The sequence below is a fragment of the Phaenicophaeus curvirostris genome, chromosome 19, assembly GCF_032191515.1.
Source record: "Phaenicophaeus curvirostris isolate KB17595 chromosome 19, BPBGC_Pcur_1.0, whole genome shotgun sequence".
NCBI classification, from domain to species: Eukaryota; Metazoa; Chordata; class Aves; order Cuculiformes; family Cuculidae; genus Phaenicophaeus; species Phaenicophaeus curvirostris.
In genome coordinates, this window is record NC_091410.1 from 5,223,628 (window position 1) to 5,239,664 (window position 16,037).

The 16,037-nt window shown below is 51.4% G+C and overlaps 2 protein-coding genes across 3 annotated transcripts in view; both read right to left on the bottom strand.

The window, feature by feature from the left end:
• ADPRM (ADP-ribose/CDP-alcohol diphosphatase, manganese dependent) overlaps positions 1-16,037 on the bottom strand; it is a 193,257-nt gene that overhangs the window by 90,330 nt on the left and 86,890 nt on the right. The gene's annotated exons all lie outside the window — the stretch shown is intronic.
• MAP2K4 (mitogen-activated protein kinase kinase 4) overlaps positions 1,001-16,037 on the bottom strand; it is an 85,706-nt gene continuing 70,669 nt past the window's right edge. For both annotated transcript variants that reach the window (XM_069872347.1, XM_069872348.1), the window contains 4 exons: positions 8,409-8,486; positions 7,252-7,400; positions 2,976-3,021; positions 1,001-1,943 (listed from right to left, as the gene is read on the bottom strand). In XM_069872347.1, coding sequence (XP_069728448.1) covers positions 1,830-1,943; positions 2,976-3,021; positions 7,252-7,400; positions 8,409-8,486 — 387 coding nt within the window. In that variant the 3' untranslated portion in view covers positions 1,001-1,829. The remainder of the gene's footprint in view (positions 1,944-2,975; positions 3,022-7,251; positions 7,401-8,408; positions 8,487-16,037) is intronic.

Sequence of the window (16,037 nt, forward strand, 5' to 3'; positions counted from 1 at the left end):
TACGCGACGGTGTCACCCGAGTGGCTGGAGAAACACCAGGTGTCCACAGGAGCACGGCCTCTGCACTCCGCTTTCCCAACCGAGCAGCTGGGGCAGGGACGTGCTGGTCTCCAGTGCTCCCGCATCAGCCCCGTTGGCACATGGTAGCATTGGGTTTGGCGTGGGAAGCCCCTTCCTCAGGAATCCTGTCAGCACCGCTGCTTTCACTCCCATCGCGTCTCTAGCTCTCTGCGTCCCGGGTCCGGCTTTGCCGCAGAGCTCTGCCAGGAGGTTGCTCTAGCAGTGATGAAGTCCTACCAAGCACCTAAACTAGAGAACTCAGAATGGAAATCAGAGCCCCCGCAGCCTCCAGTGTAACCCCTGGTGTGCTGCTAAGTGCCTAAAAACTGCAATGTTTAGGGGGAAAAAAAAAAACATTCAGGAACAGTTAACCTGAAAAATAAGCCAATTGTTTTTAAAAATTACTAATGCACTTTTTTTGCTCAGCAGAGCCAGGAAATGACAGCTTGCCTGGCCCAGCTGGGTCAGCCAAAAGCCCACAAGGCATTAGACGCTCCCTCATCTCCACCTCATCTGTATCTGCACCGAGCAGTCCCAGCGAGGTTCTCTGCGGGGTGCAGGGCTGAGAGCTCTGGAGGTCACAGAAGAGGTTAAACACGCCCGGAAGGTGGTGAAGGTCTCTGGCAAGCTAAGCAGAGCGTGACATTTGCAGCAGCAGGGCGGGCACAGAGCCCCGGGAGGAGCATCCTCGCCATCCTGCCCGTGAGAAGGAAGCACTGAGGTTTGGTCCTGGGAGGGACATTGGGCTTGGGTCAGCAACAAGGCGCTAGCATCGGGACTGGGGACAGCGCAGAACGCGAGGGACCCTCGGTAGGAGGCACCGAGAGTCGGTCATGGCTCATTAAAACAGCTGCAGCCTCTGTGAACGGCACTCGTCGAAGTCAAAGCAAAGCCAGGCGGCAGTGAGCACTGGGCAGCTATAAATCAGGTCACAAGCAGGTTAAATTCAATCGAGTAGTTTAATAATTCTTCAGGTCAAAGGTCTTATCTTACCAGGTAACAATTTACAGGACACCTAGTTAAGAGTGAAGAGTGGCTGGCTTGGTAAAAGGAGAAAGAATACATCATGTCCCGTCTCTGAATAGTTTAATGTTAGCCTCTTTCAACGCAACATATTTTTGGTAAAGACATATTCACTATATTTAACATGATCTCTCTTTAACAAGGAATTTCACTGTCCCCAGAAAGTACACTGCGACTGTAAAGCAACAGAATTTCATAGCAGTAAATCTATTGCACTTTGTGAAGAATAAAATTCTCCTTTGCCCTTCCAGCTCCAGAAGGCAAAGCATCTCGTTGGTTAAGCAAGTTCTTCTCCCTCCAGGCAAAGTCTCTTAATGTTCAGACAGACAACGCCTAACTTTTGTTTGTTTGCTTTTATTATTACTCGAAACAACAATTGGAAGAGTTTGAGAGAAAAATCTTTCCAGTAGCTGCTGAGAAGTCTCCAAGTTTTTGAGTCTAGAAACGAATTTTAGGTGCTATCCAATCACGGTCAACAAATAAATGTACTTATTTCCACATTTCATGAATATGTCCACAAAAGAGCAAGATGAGGTCTCTCTTTGACCAACACTAACACTGTGTGATCAGGTATTACAGGGATGCACTTTATATGTGACAACAGTATACAGACAGGATGGAAATAACACCAATCTTATTGCACATGGTGTCTGGGCGAGCATTAAAAACACTGCAATATGTGATGAAAACTCTTTACAGCTTGTTTTCTCTCAGCCCTTTTTCTAGAGTTTGACGTAGCAGCAATATCAATCGACATACATTGGAGAGCTAGGAGTTGCTGGCATTTGATCCAGGATTTTACAAACATAGCATGCAACATCCACTGTGCGTTCCTCATACATCAGGATGAAGGGATGTTTCTGGAATCAGATAAAGAGAAAACAAGGTTACGCTCACCCTTCTGACGCATGCAAGCTACCCTAGATAAAAGCTTAGCGTATGGGCCTGCCTGATGCAAGAACACAGGGTGTGGTGGTGGCTGTGGGACAACAGGACATAGCTTGGTCCATGGCCATAGGTGCACTACGGAGGTGGGGTGGGACTCCTGGGGAGTCAGGAACTGCGGGGCAGGAAGCACCAAGGGTGCAGCGTTAGCAGCACCTGCCTCCTTTGTGGCACGGACGGGCACTGAGATACTTTCCAGAGAGGTTTTACTGTCAGCCTTGTCAGCAATGGGGACAGGAGCGATAGGCAGTCACGGCCGGCAGAGGTCAAACAGAAGATCAGGACCAAGCCTCATCCTCACCCTCTGCTCCGCCCAGGAGGTCATACTGGCCAGACCCAACTCACAGCAGCTGGGAAGGAATGACAGTGAATTTCCAGACCAACACACCAGCCAAACTCCTTTTGTACCACACCGCTGCCTTCAGGGACCCAGGACAGGGTTCCACACATCCCCTGAAGTGGTGGCTTCCAAGAGCCCAGCTCCTTGAAGGTGACCTGTCCAACCCAGAAGCCTCACTGTGTTCCCTCCTCTAGGACCCCCATCACTGACAGGCTCTGCTGGTGTCCTCCGTAGCCGTGTCCTCTCAGGTCTCAGGTTTGCCTGAGCAATCCCAGCCTCACTGTGCGGCTGTACTGACACACAACAGTGTCAGTCAGCAACACAACAGGGATCCTGAATGGAACCAAGGCAGCACTGACCTGGCACGCCCAGCATCACCGCAGCGGGCACCACCCCCCACGCTATCTCCTGTACTGACAATCTCAGCCATCACCGTGACCACCAACACGGTGGCACAGAGGTGGAGCTCTTGCTCAGGCTGTGGAGCTGAGCTCCCTGCCTAGATGGCCTGGGAAGACAAGGAGCCACCTCAGATGTGCGACCCAGCTCCGCTGTGTGACTGGCGCGGCTGGGCCAGCCGGTGCGGGCAGCCACGCTTTGCACTCACCAGAAGCTCTTTATACTTTGGCCTTTTGGACTCGTCCTTTGTAAGGCTGAAAAAAGCAGAAAGAGAATTAAGAGAAAGTGGGATTGGGGAAATTGTTACAGATATCAAATGCAAATTTTTACAGGACATGATGTTGAATCCACTGCTGTTGTGGTGGGATTCACCGCCTCCCAAACCAGTCAAGTCCAAGAATTTATTATCTGTAAAACCTGACCTTTTGAGCAACTGGATCCAGTGGGAGGTGTCCCTGCCTATGGCAGGGAGTTGGAACTGGTTGGGCCGTAAGGTCCCTTCCAACACAAACCATTCTATGATTCTATGACAGAACATACTGGTTGTGCTGTGGGTGACCACTGGGACTCACTCCCTCCCTGCATGGGTGAACAGCAAGGGTGGCCATCAACAACTCCTGCTGGAGACGGAGCCCAAGGGAGCTGCAAGCAGAACATCATCCTGACTGCTGCTGCCTCCACACAGAAAAAGCTTTGACTGCAGCAGAACCACAAGTCTGGGGTAGCAGCAACAGGCCTGTCCTCCATCTGGAGAGGACAATGGGTCTCAGAGGCAGCAGAGAGGCAGGACTGCCTGCCAGGGAACAGACAGGGACACGGGCACCATGCCATCGTCCCTGCACACTCAAGCAGGGACCAGGGCTGTAGCAGAGAGCAGATGGCTGAACTGCTCTGTGGGGCAGGTCCAGGACCCTCCCGGCTTGTCCCTGACACTGGCGGCACATCCAGTGCTGAGCAGGCCACAGCCACTGGGAGGGGACAGAAGAGGTGACAGGTCTGCCCATGGGTGGCTGTGCAACAGGGGAGCCTAGCTGGAAAGTGTCCGCTTCTGCAGGGCTACTCCAGCACCTCGCCCACCTGGCAGACACCTGGCTGCAGCGCAGGGGGTCAGCAGGTAGCAGCAAAGGCCACCGAAGCCCCTGCTGCAGGGAGAACATGGTGAGGAACAGGAGAAGTGGTGGGGAGCAGAGGCCAAGGGGCTGCAGGACGGGGCTCAGCAATGCACAGCACCGGCAGCCCCTGCCCTGGGAGACAGAGCTGCACCACTAGGAAGAGAAAGTGTGGGTGTAGCACCTTTCTCAAATGAGAGAAAGTCTAATTCCCAAAGTCTTTGTTTCCATCCGCACACGCTCTGGCTGGACCCGTCTCGACCTCCAGCACCACTACTGTGCAGCCTCAAATTACTCAGAGAAGCACAGGGTAAGAACGTTGCTCCATCCTGTGACCTCGGGGCAGAGAGGGCAGGAGATCCTGTGGCTGCGATGCAAACATCCTCGCTTCAGGCTTTTGCAGCCCAACTGCAACTCATTTTCTAACTTCCACGTGTTTGGGGGTGCAAATATGCTCCTCACAACACCTTGAAGGCAACTAGTTAGAACTTCAGCTCACAGACCAGGTTTTGTTCTAAAAATTTCATGACGCTATCCTAGATATCCTTCACTTCTTTTCCAGCCCAGGGTCAAGCTGTGGGGCTGGAGTGGCTGTTTGCAGCTCCTTGGTGTTGGAGGAGAAAACCATTCGACCTAGCGCTGCTGGGATCCAAAGCACATGGCAAAAAACCCAAAATGCTTTAAGATTATGGAAAATACCCTTTCCTCCCTGATCTGTCATCACGAGCAGGAAGCAACGCTGCAGGACTCCCTTTCAACATTTTTTCCTGACACTTAAATGCACAAAACTAGAAGATTATTCGATCCACGTTTGTAGGGTAATGCTGAGGAGATTTATACCATCCCCTTAGAGTAGAGCCTTTCGGAGCCTCACCTGCCTGCTCAGTAACACCAGAGATTACTGTTTGCACTTAATAAAGGCAATTAAGATAAATATTTCTTACGGTGTTGCTATAAAGACATCATGAATAATCCAGGCAGAAGCCAGATTATTTACAAAACTAGATTGAATAAAAAAACCAGTATTAGACTGAAAACCGCCCCGTGGGACTGTGCATTGCAGTTGTTTCAGAGCAGCGGCCCTAAGAGGGAAAAATGAGCTGGAAATATGAATGGACCCAATTGGACCCACGGGGCAAAGATGTCGCTGTTTAGCAGAGATCCCCACAGGCTCCTCCGTTGGCTGATGTGGAGCCAAACTCACCAGCACCCACAGGGCAGGAGAGGAAGCTCTGCGCTCTGCAAACCCTGTGACAATACTGCACCTCCATGGACAACCACGCTGGGAAGGAAGCACTGCTGGTACTAAGGGGAAAGCAATTCTACTTTCTAACCGAGTAGCACACGGTTTTGACTGAAAAATTGAAACGCCTTTCAGGAAATGAACTACTTTGATGCTCTGTTTTCTGTAGCCCAGAGATAATATCCAAGCCCTCCTTACAGCCAGCTGGAAAGTGGAACCTGGCCTCCATAAAAATTCACAACTCTGAAAGAGAGTAAAACCCAAACACAAAAGATTCCTCCATTTGGAACCAGAACCTTTTGCATCTTCCAGCAGATGGAAACCCTGAAACAAAACCTCTTGAAGGTTCAGATTGTCTACAGCTGAGCCTCCATGTCCCAGAGCTTTGAGCCAGACCCCCCTGTCCTAGGGATGTCCATCACCTGGGTCTGCCCAGAGCAGAAGGCCCCAGAAGAGGAACACGGGTCACACTGATGGATCTCCAGTGAGCTTGGCTATTAGGTTAACAAAATTATGTTGACCACCTTTCATGATTTGACAGAAAAGCACTTCAGAAAATTAACAGTCAGCCCTCAACCCGCGCAGGAGCACGCACACGTGTCAGGCTGACAGGCTGCCCTACGCCCCTCCTGCGCAAAGGCTCACCTTCCCTCCAAGGCTGACCGTGCTGCAGAGACCCTGCTCTCTCAGGAAAGCATCTCTAATCCTGACCTTGACATGTGATTGACACAAGACATGAAGCCAACAACCAAGCAAGCCACCCACTGAGGGTCCTGACAGTCCTCATGCTGAGCAGAACTGGGGAGGAGGGCTCCCGGCTTTGCCAGAATCATAGAATCATAGAACAACCAGGTTGGAAGAGACCCACTGGATCATCGAGTCCAAACATTCCTATAAATCACTAAACCATGCCCCTTAGCACCTCGTCCACCCGCCTCTTAAACACCTCCAGGGAAGGTGACTCAACCCCCTCCTTGGGCAGCCTCTGCCAGTGCCCAATGACCCTTTCTGTGGAGAACTTTTTCCTAATGTTCAGCCTGAACCTCCCCTGGCAGAGTTTGAGGCCATTCCCTCTCGTCCTGTCCCCTGTCACTTGGGAGAAGAGCCCAGCTCCCTCCTCTCTACAACCTCCTCTCAGGTAGTTGGAGAGAGCAACGAGGTCTCCTCTCAGCTTCCTCTTCTCCAGGTTAAACAACCCCAGCTCTCTCAGCCGCTCCTCTTGTTCTCCAGCCCCCTCACCAGCTTCGTTGCTCTTCTCTGGACTCGCTCCAGAGCCTCAACATCCTTCTTGCGGTGAGGAGCCCAGAACTGAACACAGGATTCGAGGAGCGGTCTCACCAGTGCCGAGTCCAGAGGGAGAATAACCACCCTGGACCTGCTGGCCACACCATTTCTGATACAAGCCAAGACGCTGTTGGCCTTCTTGGCCACCTGGGCCACTACTGGCTCGTGTTCAGTCGCTGTCAACCAACACCCCCAGGTCCCTCTCCTCCAGGCAGCTTTCTAGACAGACTTCTCCTAGTCTGTAACACTGCACAGGGTTGTTGTGCCCCAAGTGCAGGACCCGGCACTTGGCCTTGTTAAACCTCATCCTGTTGGTCTCAGCCCAGCGGTCCAGCCTGTTCAGATCCCTCTGGAGCCCCCCGACCCTCCAGCAGATCGACACTTCCACCCAGCTTAGTGTCATCCGCAAACTTGCTAAGGGTGCACTCGATGCCTTCATCCAGGTCATTGATAAAGACATTGAACAGGGCTGGACCCAGGCAAAAGACAACACCAGTACAGATCCTCAGCCCAACCATGGGTGTCGGGCTTCTGCCTGCAGAAGAAAGGTCAGACAGCAGGTCTGTTCCAAGGTTATGTTGTACCAAGGATGCACAGGCCAGGACCTTACCTAGTCACACAAACTTCTCACCACACCTCTCCCAAGCACAGGCTCTCAGCAAAGGTCAGCCCTTTGGCCCCGACCCAGACAAGTCTTACTGTCACCTCCTAAACAGTGAAATGCAAAAGGTCCTCACCCTCGCATTAACGTGAAACTAAGCTGGGAAATGCTTGGTATGGGGCCTTTGCCAAATACCAGCAACGACAAAACAAGCCAACTCCAAGTCCTTTCAGAAGGAAACACTTACCACAAGTTGACGAAGTTGATGAAGCTTGGGGAGAACTCCCTTTCCTCTGAGTTACTCAGCTGTGGTGGGTCTCCTTTTACTACTTGTGTCAACTGGTCAAACACGCTGTTCCACTTGGGGTAGGGGAATCGCCCCGTGGCCAGCTCATACTGCAGAGAGAAAGCAACAGCACCCGGGAGGTTACACAAGGTACGTTCAGCTGAGGTCAGAAAATGTCTGCAAGGACCCTGAACTTCCCAAAAGGAAGATTAAGATGGATTCTTCATTCCAATCCCTACACAAAGCTCAGCTGTGAGGAATGGAAGTTTCACCCAAGAACAAGTTCTGCTGCCCACGTTAGGAGCACCTCCAGCTTTAATCTGGCTATGCCACACTTTCTCGTAGACAACATCTTCTCCTCTACTGCCTCCAAAATGAACCAATGCTTTTGCTAAGGAGCTCGGAAGTAGGACAGTAAAATCCTCCAGTCCCTTCCCCAGCACCTCAACAATGACTAGACAAAGTGGATAATAAGATCATACAATCAAAGCGTATCTCAAGTTGGAAGGGACCTATAAGGATCACTGAACCAAATCCCTTGCTCCTCACAGAAAATGGAAAATGAGTATTCTAAAACACCAGTGGGGAAGAAATAAGTCACTGATTCACACTCATTGCTTCTCCTTTCTCCCCTACTTCAGCAGCCCAAGAAGGGAAGATGTGCACACCCAGCAGTGCTGTGGTTAAGCCAGAGAGGAATCAGCAATCAGGATCCAGGATTAACCGAAGTATACCAGATGTCAGGACTGCAAGAGGCTTATTTCCACAAGCTGGATGCTCTGTTCTGCACCACACACTCACTATCCCTTTTCATCTGAGATTCTGAAGACAAAATTCATTTATGATCCCACATCTCTTCCCTATTTCTCTGAAAAACACAGCTGCAGCTAAATGCATCCTTGGGGGTCCAGGAGAGCCACCTGCCTTGAAGGGATTTATATTCTGAGCCAGGAGGTGTCCACTTCAATCACAACATACAAAAGCTTCACAGCAGCAGAGCTGCGCTTTGTTTCAAGCACGTGTTTGACACCAACCAACTCCATCACACTGCAAAGTGGAGCAAGGCTACCCACCAGGAAAGTACCGTGCAGCAGAGGGTTTAAACCCCACTCACTTACCAATGTAATTCCCAAGCTCCAGACATCTGAGCGGACATCATAGCCTTGCCTGGATGCACTGGGATCTATCCTTTCAGGCTGAAAGAGGAAGAAGGACCAGTCAGACACCGAGCCATGCACGAAGGAATGAGAAGCATCTGCAAACGTAGAGCAAACTCACAGTTCATCCTGCTGGGCAGAACCTGGAACATCCCTAGAGGCAAACGTGTTGCTAGAACAAATGCCTAGTCTCAGCAGAGACGCATCTTAAGGAATCAAACACTGATTTCATGGAGTTACAGAGTAAAAGGTGGATACAAGCCTTGCACGCAAGGGCCACGGCTCCCCAGCACGCTGTTCTGCTGCTGCGTTAACCAAAACACCATATGTGTTCATTTAAGGTCACTCAAGATGAAAATGCCATCTCCGCCACGGTGATGCATTTGCTTGACTTTCCCACTGGGGTGGCGCTGCCCTGCGAGGGGCTGGGGAAGCGCTGGCAGAAGCAGCATCTGTCAGTGCCCCAGTGACTCGGCTCTTGGGGCCAACTCCAAACTGAAGCCACAGCAAGGACGGGAGCAATGTCTCTGAACAGCTGCCTGCAGGGTTCTGCAACAGCCATGGAAATGATCTTTAGGACCAGAAATAAGTAGTTTGGGAAATTCTTGTGCTGTTCAGCAAAGGAAAATGTTGTTGTTCACTTTTCACATTGCTGTATTTCATAGAATCATTAGGTTGGAAAAGACCTTTGAGATCATCAATTCCAACCGTACCTGTTCACAACTAAATCATATCCCTGAGCGCTTCATCTACCTGCCTTTTAAACACCTCCAAGGACAATGACTCAACCACCTCCCTAGGCAGCCTCTGCCAGTGCTTGAGAACCCTTTCAGTGAAGACATTTTTCCTAATGTCCAATCTAAACTTCCTCTGATGCACCTTGGGGCCATTCCCTCTTGTCCTATCACCCATTACTTGGGAGAAGAGACTGACACTCATCTCTCTACAACCTCCTTTTTGGTAGTTGTAGTGAGCGATAAGGTCTCCCCTCAGCCTCCTCTTCTCCAGGCTAAACAACCCAAGAATATTTCTCAAGAATGTTCCTACAGTGAAAAGCAAGTTGTTTTGCCATTGGGTTCTCCCTGTCCAGGCATCTCGCACACTCAACCAGAGCTCGGAGCAATGGTCAGAGCTAGTGTGAGGCACAAAGCCAGGCAGGTAAGGACACAGTGACTCGTTGGGCTCTTGGACCTGCTTCTCCTGTCTCCTCCTTCTCCAGCGTGCAAAGCTGCTGTCTGCAGCTCCTTCCCATCTGCTCACTGAGACCTCCTAACGTTGTATTCCTATGAGTCCCTTCCTCAACTTCTCTACAAGGCTGGGCTGCCAGGTCATACCCTATAAGGCTGAGGAAGAGCCTGTCTGCTCACCTCCCCAGAAGATGCTCACCACCAGCCCTGTGGATGCAGAAGCACCAAATGGTTTGGGTTGGAAGAGACCTTAAAACTAGTTCCAACCTCTGCCCACTGGATCAGGTTCCTCAAACCCTCATTCAACCTGAAATGACCACCATCTCCCAGGAAAGGGTCAGTCTGCTCTGTGAGGTGCCTGTCCTCATGGGGACTCACCACAGTGGTTCTCGAGCAGACCTTGGTGCCCAGTATGCAGCCCTACAGTAAGTGTTGTCCACCCACTCCCCTCCTTGCCGGTGTTACTGCTCTGCTCTATGGAAAGTTTTGGAGACCCTCCTTTAGGTGATACCAATCTCCCGTAGGTGACAGCGACCTCTAGTTGGTGACACAAAATTTTTCTGCTGACTGCTAAAGAGATGTCCAATGTCAGGCAGACCTTGATTTTTACATGCAGTGAAGCCTAAGCAGCTTTCTGGATCCCCTGGGCACATAGGAGCTTACAGAAGGTGAGCTCAGTGCTGCAAAACCCTGGTCTAAGAGCACAGATGTGAGTCATTCGCATAAGCAAGTGAGGCATCTCAGTCCCACTGTGCTGGGTAAGTCTCCTCTAAGGTTACAACCCTCCTCTGCAGCACCAGGCAACCGATGAAAAAACTATTAATACTTTGTTTTCTCTACCACAGTGCCAGTGGCTGCGGGGCTCCCACAGCAGCCTGCCCTGGTTGTTTGAGGAGACACAGCTCCTCAGCCAGGACGTGATGCAGCAGAGCAACGGGGACACAGCATGATGGGTGAAAGAGCTCACACGGCAGTGGAAAACATGAGTTCTTCCATCTTTGCTAGGTAGGTGGACCTGATGCTTCCCCTGCTCCTCACTCCACCATCCCTAGGACAGCAGCAGTAACATTGCCTCTGCGCGCACCACTTCTACATCTACACAGGAGACAAGAGCATCATCATTAAAAATACTTAAGCCAAAGCATTCATCCCTGCTTGGACCTTTGAATTCAGACATTCCTTCTCAAATCCCCTCTGTTCTTTGATTTCCTGTCCCTCCCCCTCGTCAGCCATGAAGCCCAGCGGCTGCACGGAGATTATCAGCAGAGATCATGTTTCTAGAGAATGGCCTTTCCTCCCCTCCTATTTCCTTTCAATATTTACTCAGAGAGAATGTTTCATTTAAAAACTCCTCCAGCAGCATTTTCCAGGTGGAGATGCTGGTTTCCGTTTCCATGGGTTACCATCTCCTCCCAGCCGGCTTTCCTAACAGCCTTTCAATTCCTCGATCTCAACTGCAGGAAAACTGCAGGAAAGTGATGGACACTTGATGGGCAGTTTTCCCTCATGTTGAGGTGGAATTTCCTGCGCTCCAGTTGGTGCCTGCTGGCCCTTGTCTTGTCTCTGGACACTACTCGGAACAGTCTGGCCCCATCCTCCTGACCCTACCCTTTAGGTGCTGATAAGCATTGATAAGGTCCCCTCTCAGTCTTCTCCAGATTAAGTAGACCAAGCCCACCCAGCCTCTCCTCATACAAGAGATGCTCCAAACCCCTCATCATCTCCATGGCCCCCAGCTGTTCCTTGTCTTTCTTGAACAGAGGAGCCTAAAACTGGACAGAGGACTCCAGACAGGCCCTCACTAGGGATTTCAGAGGTCTTCTCCATCTGCCGCTGGTTTGAAAGGCCAAACTTAGTACGTCAGAACTCGACACGTCCCCTCAATGCCATCCACACAACTGCTTCCAAGAATGGTACTGGATGAACAGGGTCAAGCTCTGGTAAGGCAGCAGGTTTGGAGGGAGTATTGTTTCAGCCTGGCTAAGTAACTTTGTTACCTCACTGAGGGCCTGCAGTTTTGGTGGGGATGCTGTAGAAGTCTTTGAAGTAGTTAGCTATGAAAGGCTGAATCGCAGGGAGGCCAGTCCCCTTCCACAGCCTTAACGCCTAACCAACAGGCAAGCTTTCAAACTCATACTGAAAAAGTAATGGAATCCAGTCAGCAGCAGTGCAAGGGGATGACCTCTGATCCTGGGGGACTTTCTGATGCAGCAGAGAATGGGAACCCAGAGAAGGTGTCTGCAGATGAAGTTACACGCATCCCAACCAGAAACCGAGCGTAACAAAGTGCAGGTGCTTATCAGGAAATGTGGGTCATCGTGCAGCAGCTCAGACAGGGCCAGGCTGGCAGCATTACTAGGTCACAGAATTATACGGTTTGGAATGGAAGGGACCATGAAGACCATCCAGTCCAACCCCCTTGCAGTGAGCAGGGACATCTTCAACTCCATCTGGTTGCCCCATTCAACCTGACCTTGAATGTTTCCAGGGATGAGACATCCACAACCTCTCTGGTCAACCTGGGCCAGGGTTTCTCCACTCTTAATGTGAAAAATTTGTTCCTAATATCCAGTCTCAACCTCACTTCTTTTAATTTAACATCATCACCTCTTGTCCTATTGCTATAGGGACTGGCGAAACCCTTTGCTACCTCTCCCCACACCTGACCCTGCCCTAAGGAGCCTTGTCCATCCCTCTCTGTATCTTCACTGCCCCGGTGATCACGTTCTGCTACTTGTAGCTTCCAATTAGCCTTCTTGTAGCCAAGCACAGTATAGCAGGGGCTGCCCTGGGCTACCCCAGCACTGCCAGTCATGCCTCACATAGCAAAGCCATGGCAAGCAAGAGCTGCCTGCTGTTTCCAGTGCTTCCCGAGGGCAGCTACCTCCCAAACCTGACTTTCTCACAATTTCCTAGTGGCCAAAATGACTTTTTTTTCTGCCTTCTACTACTCTTCTCCACCAAACTCAGGTCCTGTCTGCAACACTCCTGGCCAAGAGGTCTGCTTACACAGGCGGCTGTCGACACGCCTCCCCTGGTCTATATAAACTGCCTGTGCAGACGAGTGTCTAAACAGGCGAGGAGGAAAATCCCTTCTCACCGCATCTCCAGGACGGGGGTGGAAGTGCCGACACACAGCCAGGAGCTCAGCCCTGCAGCGGAGCTGCTCGGCACAGTCTCTGCACCGCATGATGTAAGGAGCTAAGTTTGGACAGGAGAAGTCCCACGCTGGGTGAACTTCATGGATGATTTTAGCCAGTGAATGAGTAAGCGGAGGTTATGCTTGCAGACGAAAGCCTTGAAGCACACGGGTGACAGCAGCAGCACACGAGCAGGGAGCGCTGCACTTAGGGCTCAGGCATCTCCCCAGTATTCACTATGCCACGGGCGGCAGAGCCTGGCTCCAGTCTGCGCTGCTCGCACACGGATGGGGCCACATGTCTCCTCCCTCATTTTTTTCCCTCAGTCATAAAAATCACGACTGGGTGCCGAGTTTCGAATTCCAACCAACAGCGATATTCAGAAGCATCCAAGAGGATTTTAGCTGCACGAATTCAAACTCAACAGCCTGCCTGTTCAGATAAATGAGTGACCGAGCCTAACGAAAACCTGGGCATCAGGTCAGGAACATGAAGCTGAACCAGAAGCTCCTGATGCAGTAAAGGATTCAGAGAGCTCCTGCAACCCTGCAGCTCCTCTACCTGCACAGGGAGGCTGGGGGAGTGATGTTCACAGTCGTTACTGTCACCTGCCTTGGGAATTTTCCCTTTTCCATGCATGAACTGAACTCTGTATAAGCCATATGAGCAGAGGGATGCAGCCACTATCCAGCCCTGGATGCTGATGGGGAGAAATGAGGAGCACCAAACACGTCCCTGGCGCTGGGCTCTGGTCCTTTCCTTGTGCACAGGCAGGGACAAGCAGGAGTGTGTTTGCGACAGCGGCCATGCATTAGCACCTAGAAGGCCGCTCTGTCCCACTGGCACTGCACATCGTCCACCCTCTCCTCTTGACAGCAGTTCGCGAGAGCCCAGCAAGCAGCCCAGGGAAGGATGGGTGAAGCAGCACAGGGCACTCACACTCGAGCACTGGGAGCAGCTTTGGGCGCCACAGCGTAAGAAGGAGCTAAAGCTACTGGAGAGCATCCAGAGGAGGGCATGGTTGGTGAGGGGAAGCCAGGTGAGGAGCAGCTGAAGTCACTTGATCTGTTCAGCCTGGAGAAAAGACTGAGGGGAGGCCTCATTGTGCTCTGCAGCTTACACACCAGTGCAGGAGGAGGAGCAGGAGCTGAGGTCTTCTCTCTGGGACCAATGACCGGAGGGAATGAAAGGAAGACATGCCAGGGGAGGGTTAGGTTGGACATTAGGAAAAGGTTCTTCCCATAGAGGGTAGCAGAGCTCTGAAACAGCTCCCCAGGGAAGCAGTCACGGTGCCAAGCCTAACAATACTCAAGAAGCATTGGGCCAGCACCCTCAGACACACGGTGTGAATGTTTGGGCTGTCCTACACAGGGACAGGAGTTGCACTCGATGATTCTTGTGGGTCCCTTCCAACTCAGGTCATTCTATGATTCTATGAGCTAGGAAAAGGACTTGAGGGACTACGGACACATGTGACATCATTAAAACTCTGAAGAGGTCTAAGAAGAGTAGGGCAGGGCAGGACATCCCTTCTCATGCTGGCTGGGTCCTCCTGTACCTAAACCAGGGGCTTCCAGTCTCATCCTTCTTCTTGGACACAGAAGCTGGCTTCACTTGAGTGTTAAGAAGGCAAAAAGCAGGAATGCCACAAAAACCACCAGCTTTAGGATGGCACAGAGCACCTTCCCTCCCACCCAATCCAGCAGCACCTACTGCAGCAGAAGGCATTACAGCACACGAGGAGGACCTGAGGCTGGCCAGGAGCAACTTCACCCCCACTGCTACTTTAAGGCTGCCGTGAGCACGTTGTGAAACCTAACCTTGAGCAAACCCACAATGCTGGCACTGGCACAGGGCTTTCCAGGGGCAGCTGCTGCCCGGGGCAGCACGGGGGCTCTGCCTTTCCTTTCTTTCTTTCAGAGAACACAAGGCATCAACATGTACGCCTTTAGCTCGTTATAACGATCACAAGGGAATTCAAAGCCAAAAGCAAACACCTTCTCCAGCACTGGCAGCCAAAAGGCTGACTCGCTGCTCTCTGACAGCTCTAACAACTCTGGTTAAACCACACAGCACTTGCTCAGCAGCCGGACACGGCTCCTCCTGCCGAATCGCACTGCTCGCAGTCAGACTGGCCGACATCCAATGTTATTGTTATCAGCGGCTATTTGGGGCCTCGGCTCCTGTGAACACGGTGTTATCGGGTTCCTTTGCCGGGCAAGTGCTTGCGCTATAAGAATTCCTGCAAGAGCCACGGGCCAAGTGGGCCTTGCTGAGCAACACATTCTCATCGGGGAGCATCACCCAGCAGCCCTTATCAGACCCATCCTGGCTGAACATACGTATTTTACACCAAAAATAGTGCCTGCTTTGCACAAAAAAATAAAAATGTTCCTTTCAAAAAGAGCGTGACCCCCTCTGAGGTACGGTCAGGTTTGAGCACAGCATAGCTACAGCCATCACCCTCTGCTGGCTTGGAGAAAGAGCTGGCAGATAAACCTGCATGCTGGGGACATCTCCCCATTTCCCAGGCTTCTCAGTACGTGGAAATGCTCGTGTACTTGGAGTCACTGAGTCCAGAGAGCAGAAGGGAAGAGGCCAGCCATCTCCCACACCGCTTGCCAGCTGCTGGCTCGTCCCACAAACCGTACACCACGCCAAGGCTCTTAAAATCACAAACTGAACTGAAATACTTCTGCTCACTTAAAAATCCAGAAGAGCTGGAGCTAGTGATGGAAATGCACAAAGCGCAGAGTGGATGTGCACAGGCAGGAAGGAAAGACAAGGGGCTTTTGGAGGCACTCACCCTCTCGAGTCCCAGGGGAAATGGAGCAGCACAGCCATTTACAGACATGTTGGTAACTGTCACATCATAACTAAACCAGCAGCCTATGCAAAGCTAACCACCCACCCACGGTTTTAAGAAAAAGTGGGAACATTAAATCCTGTAATTATAGCCCATTGAACTTGGGGGGGGCAAATAAGGGAGTAATTTTTCAGAAGCCCTATTTACAGACTCAATACACACCTCGCAGGAGAGGGAAAAGTCAATAACAGAACTGCACAGAGAGATGCTTTCGGAAGCGCTTGTGGTCTGAGATGCAGATACCCAGCCTTGGGTCAGGCTGGCTCACACTGTACTGGCTCCTCTGCCTTCCTGGGGCACCTCTGCATTCCACACCCCAAAACCACAACGAATCAGGCAGCTCGGACTGATTCTCTTCCATGCAGGGAGCTCCACAAGCTCAGCAAAAGTGCTTAGC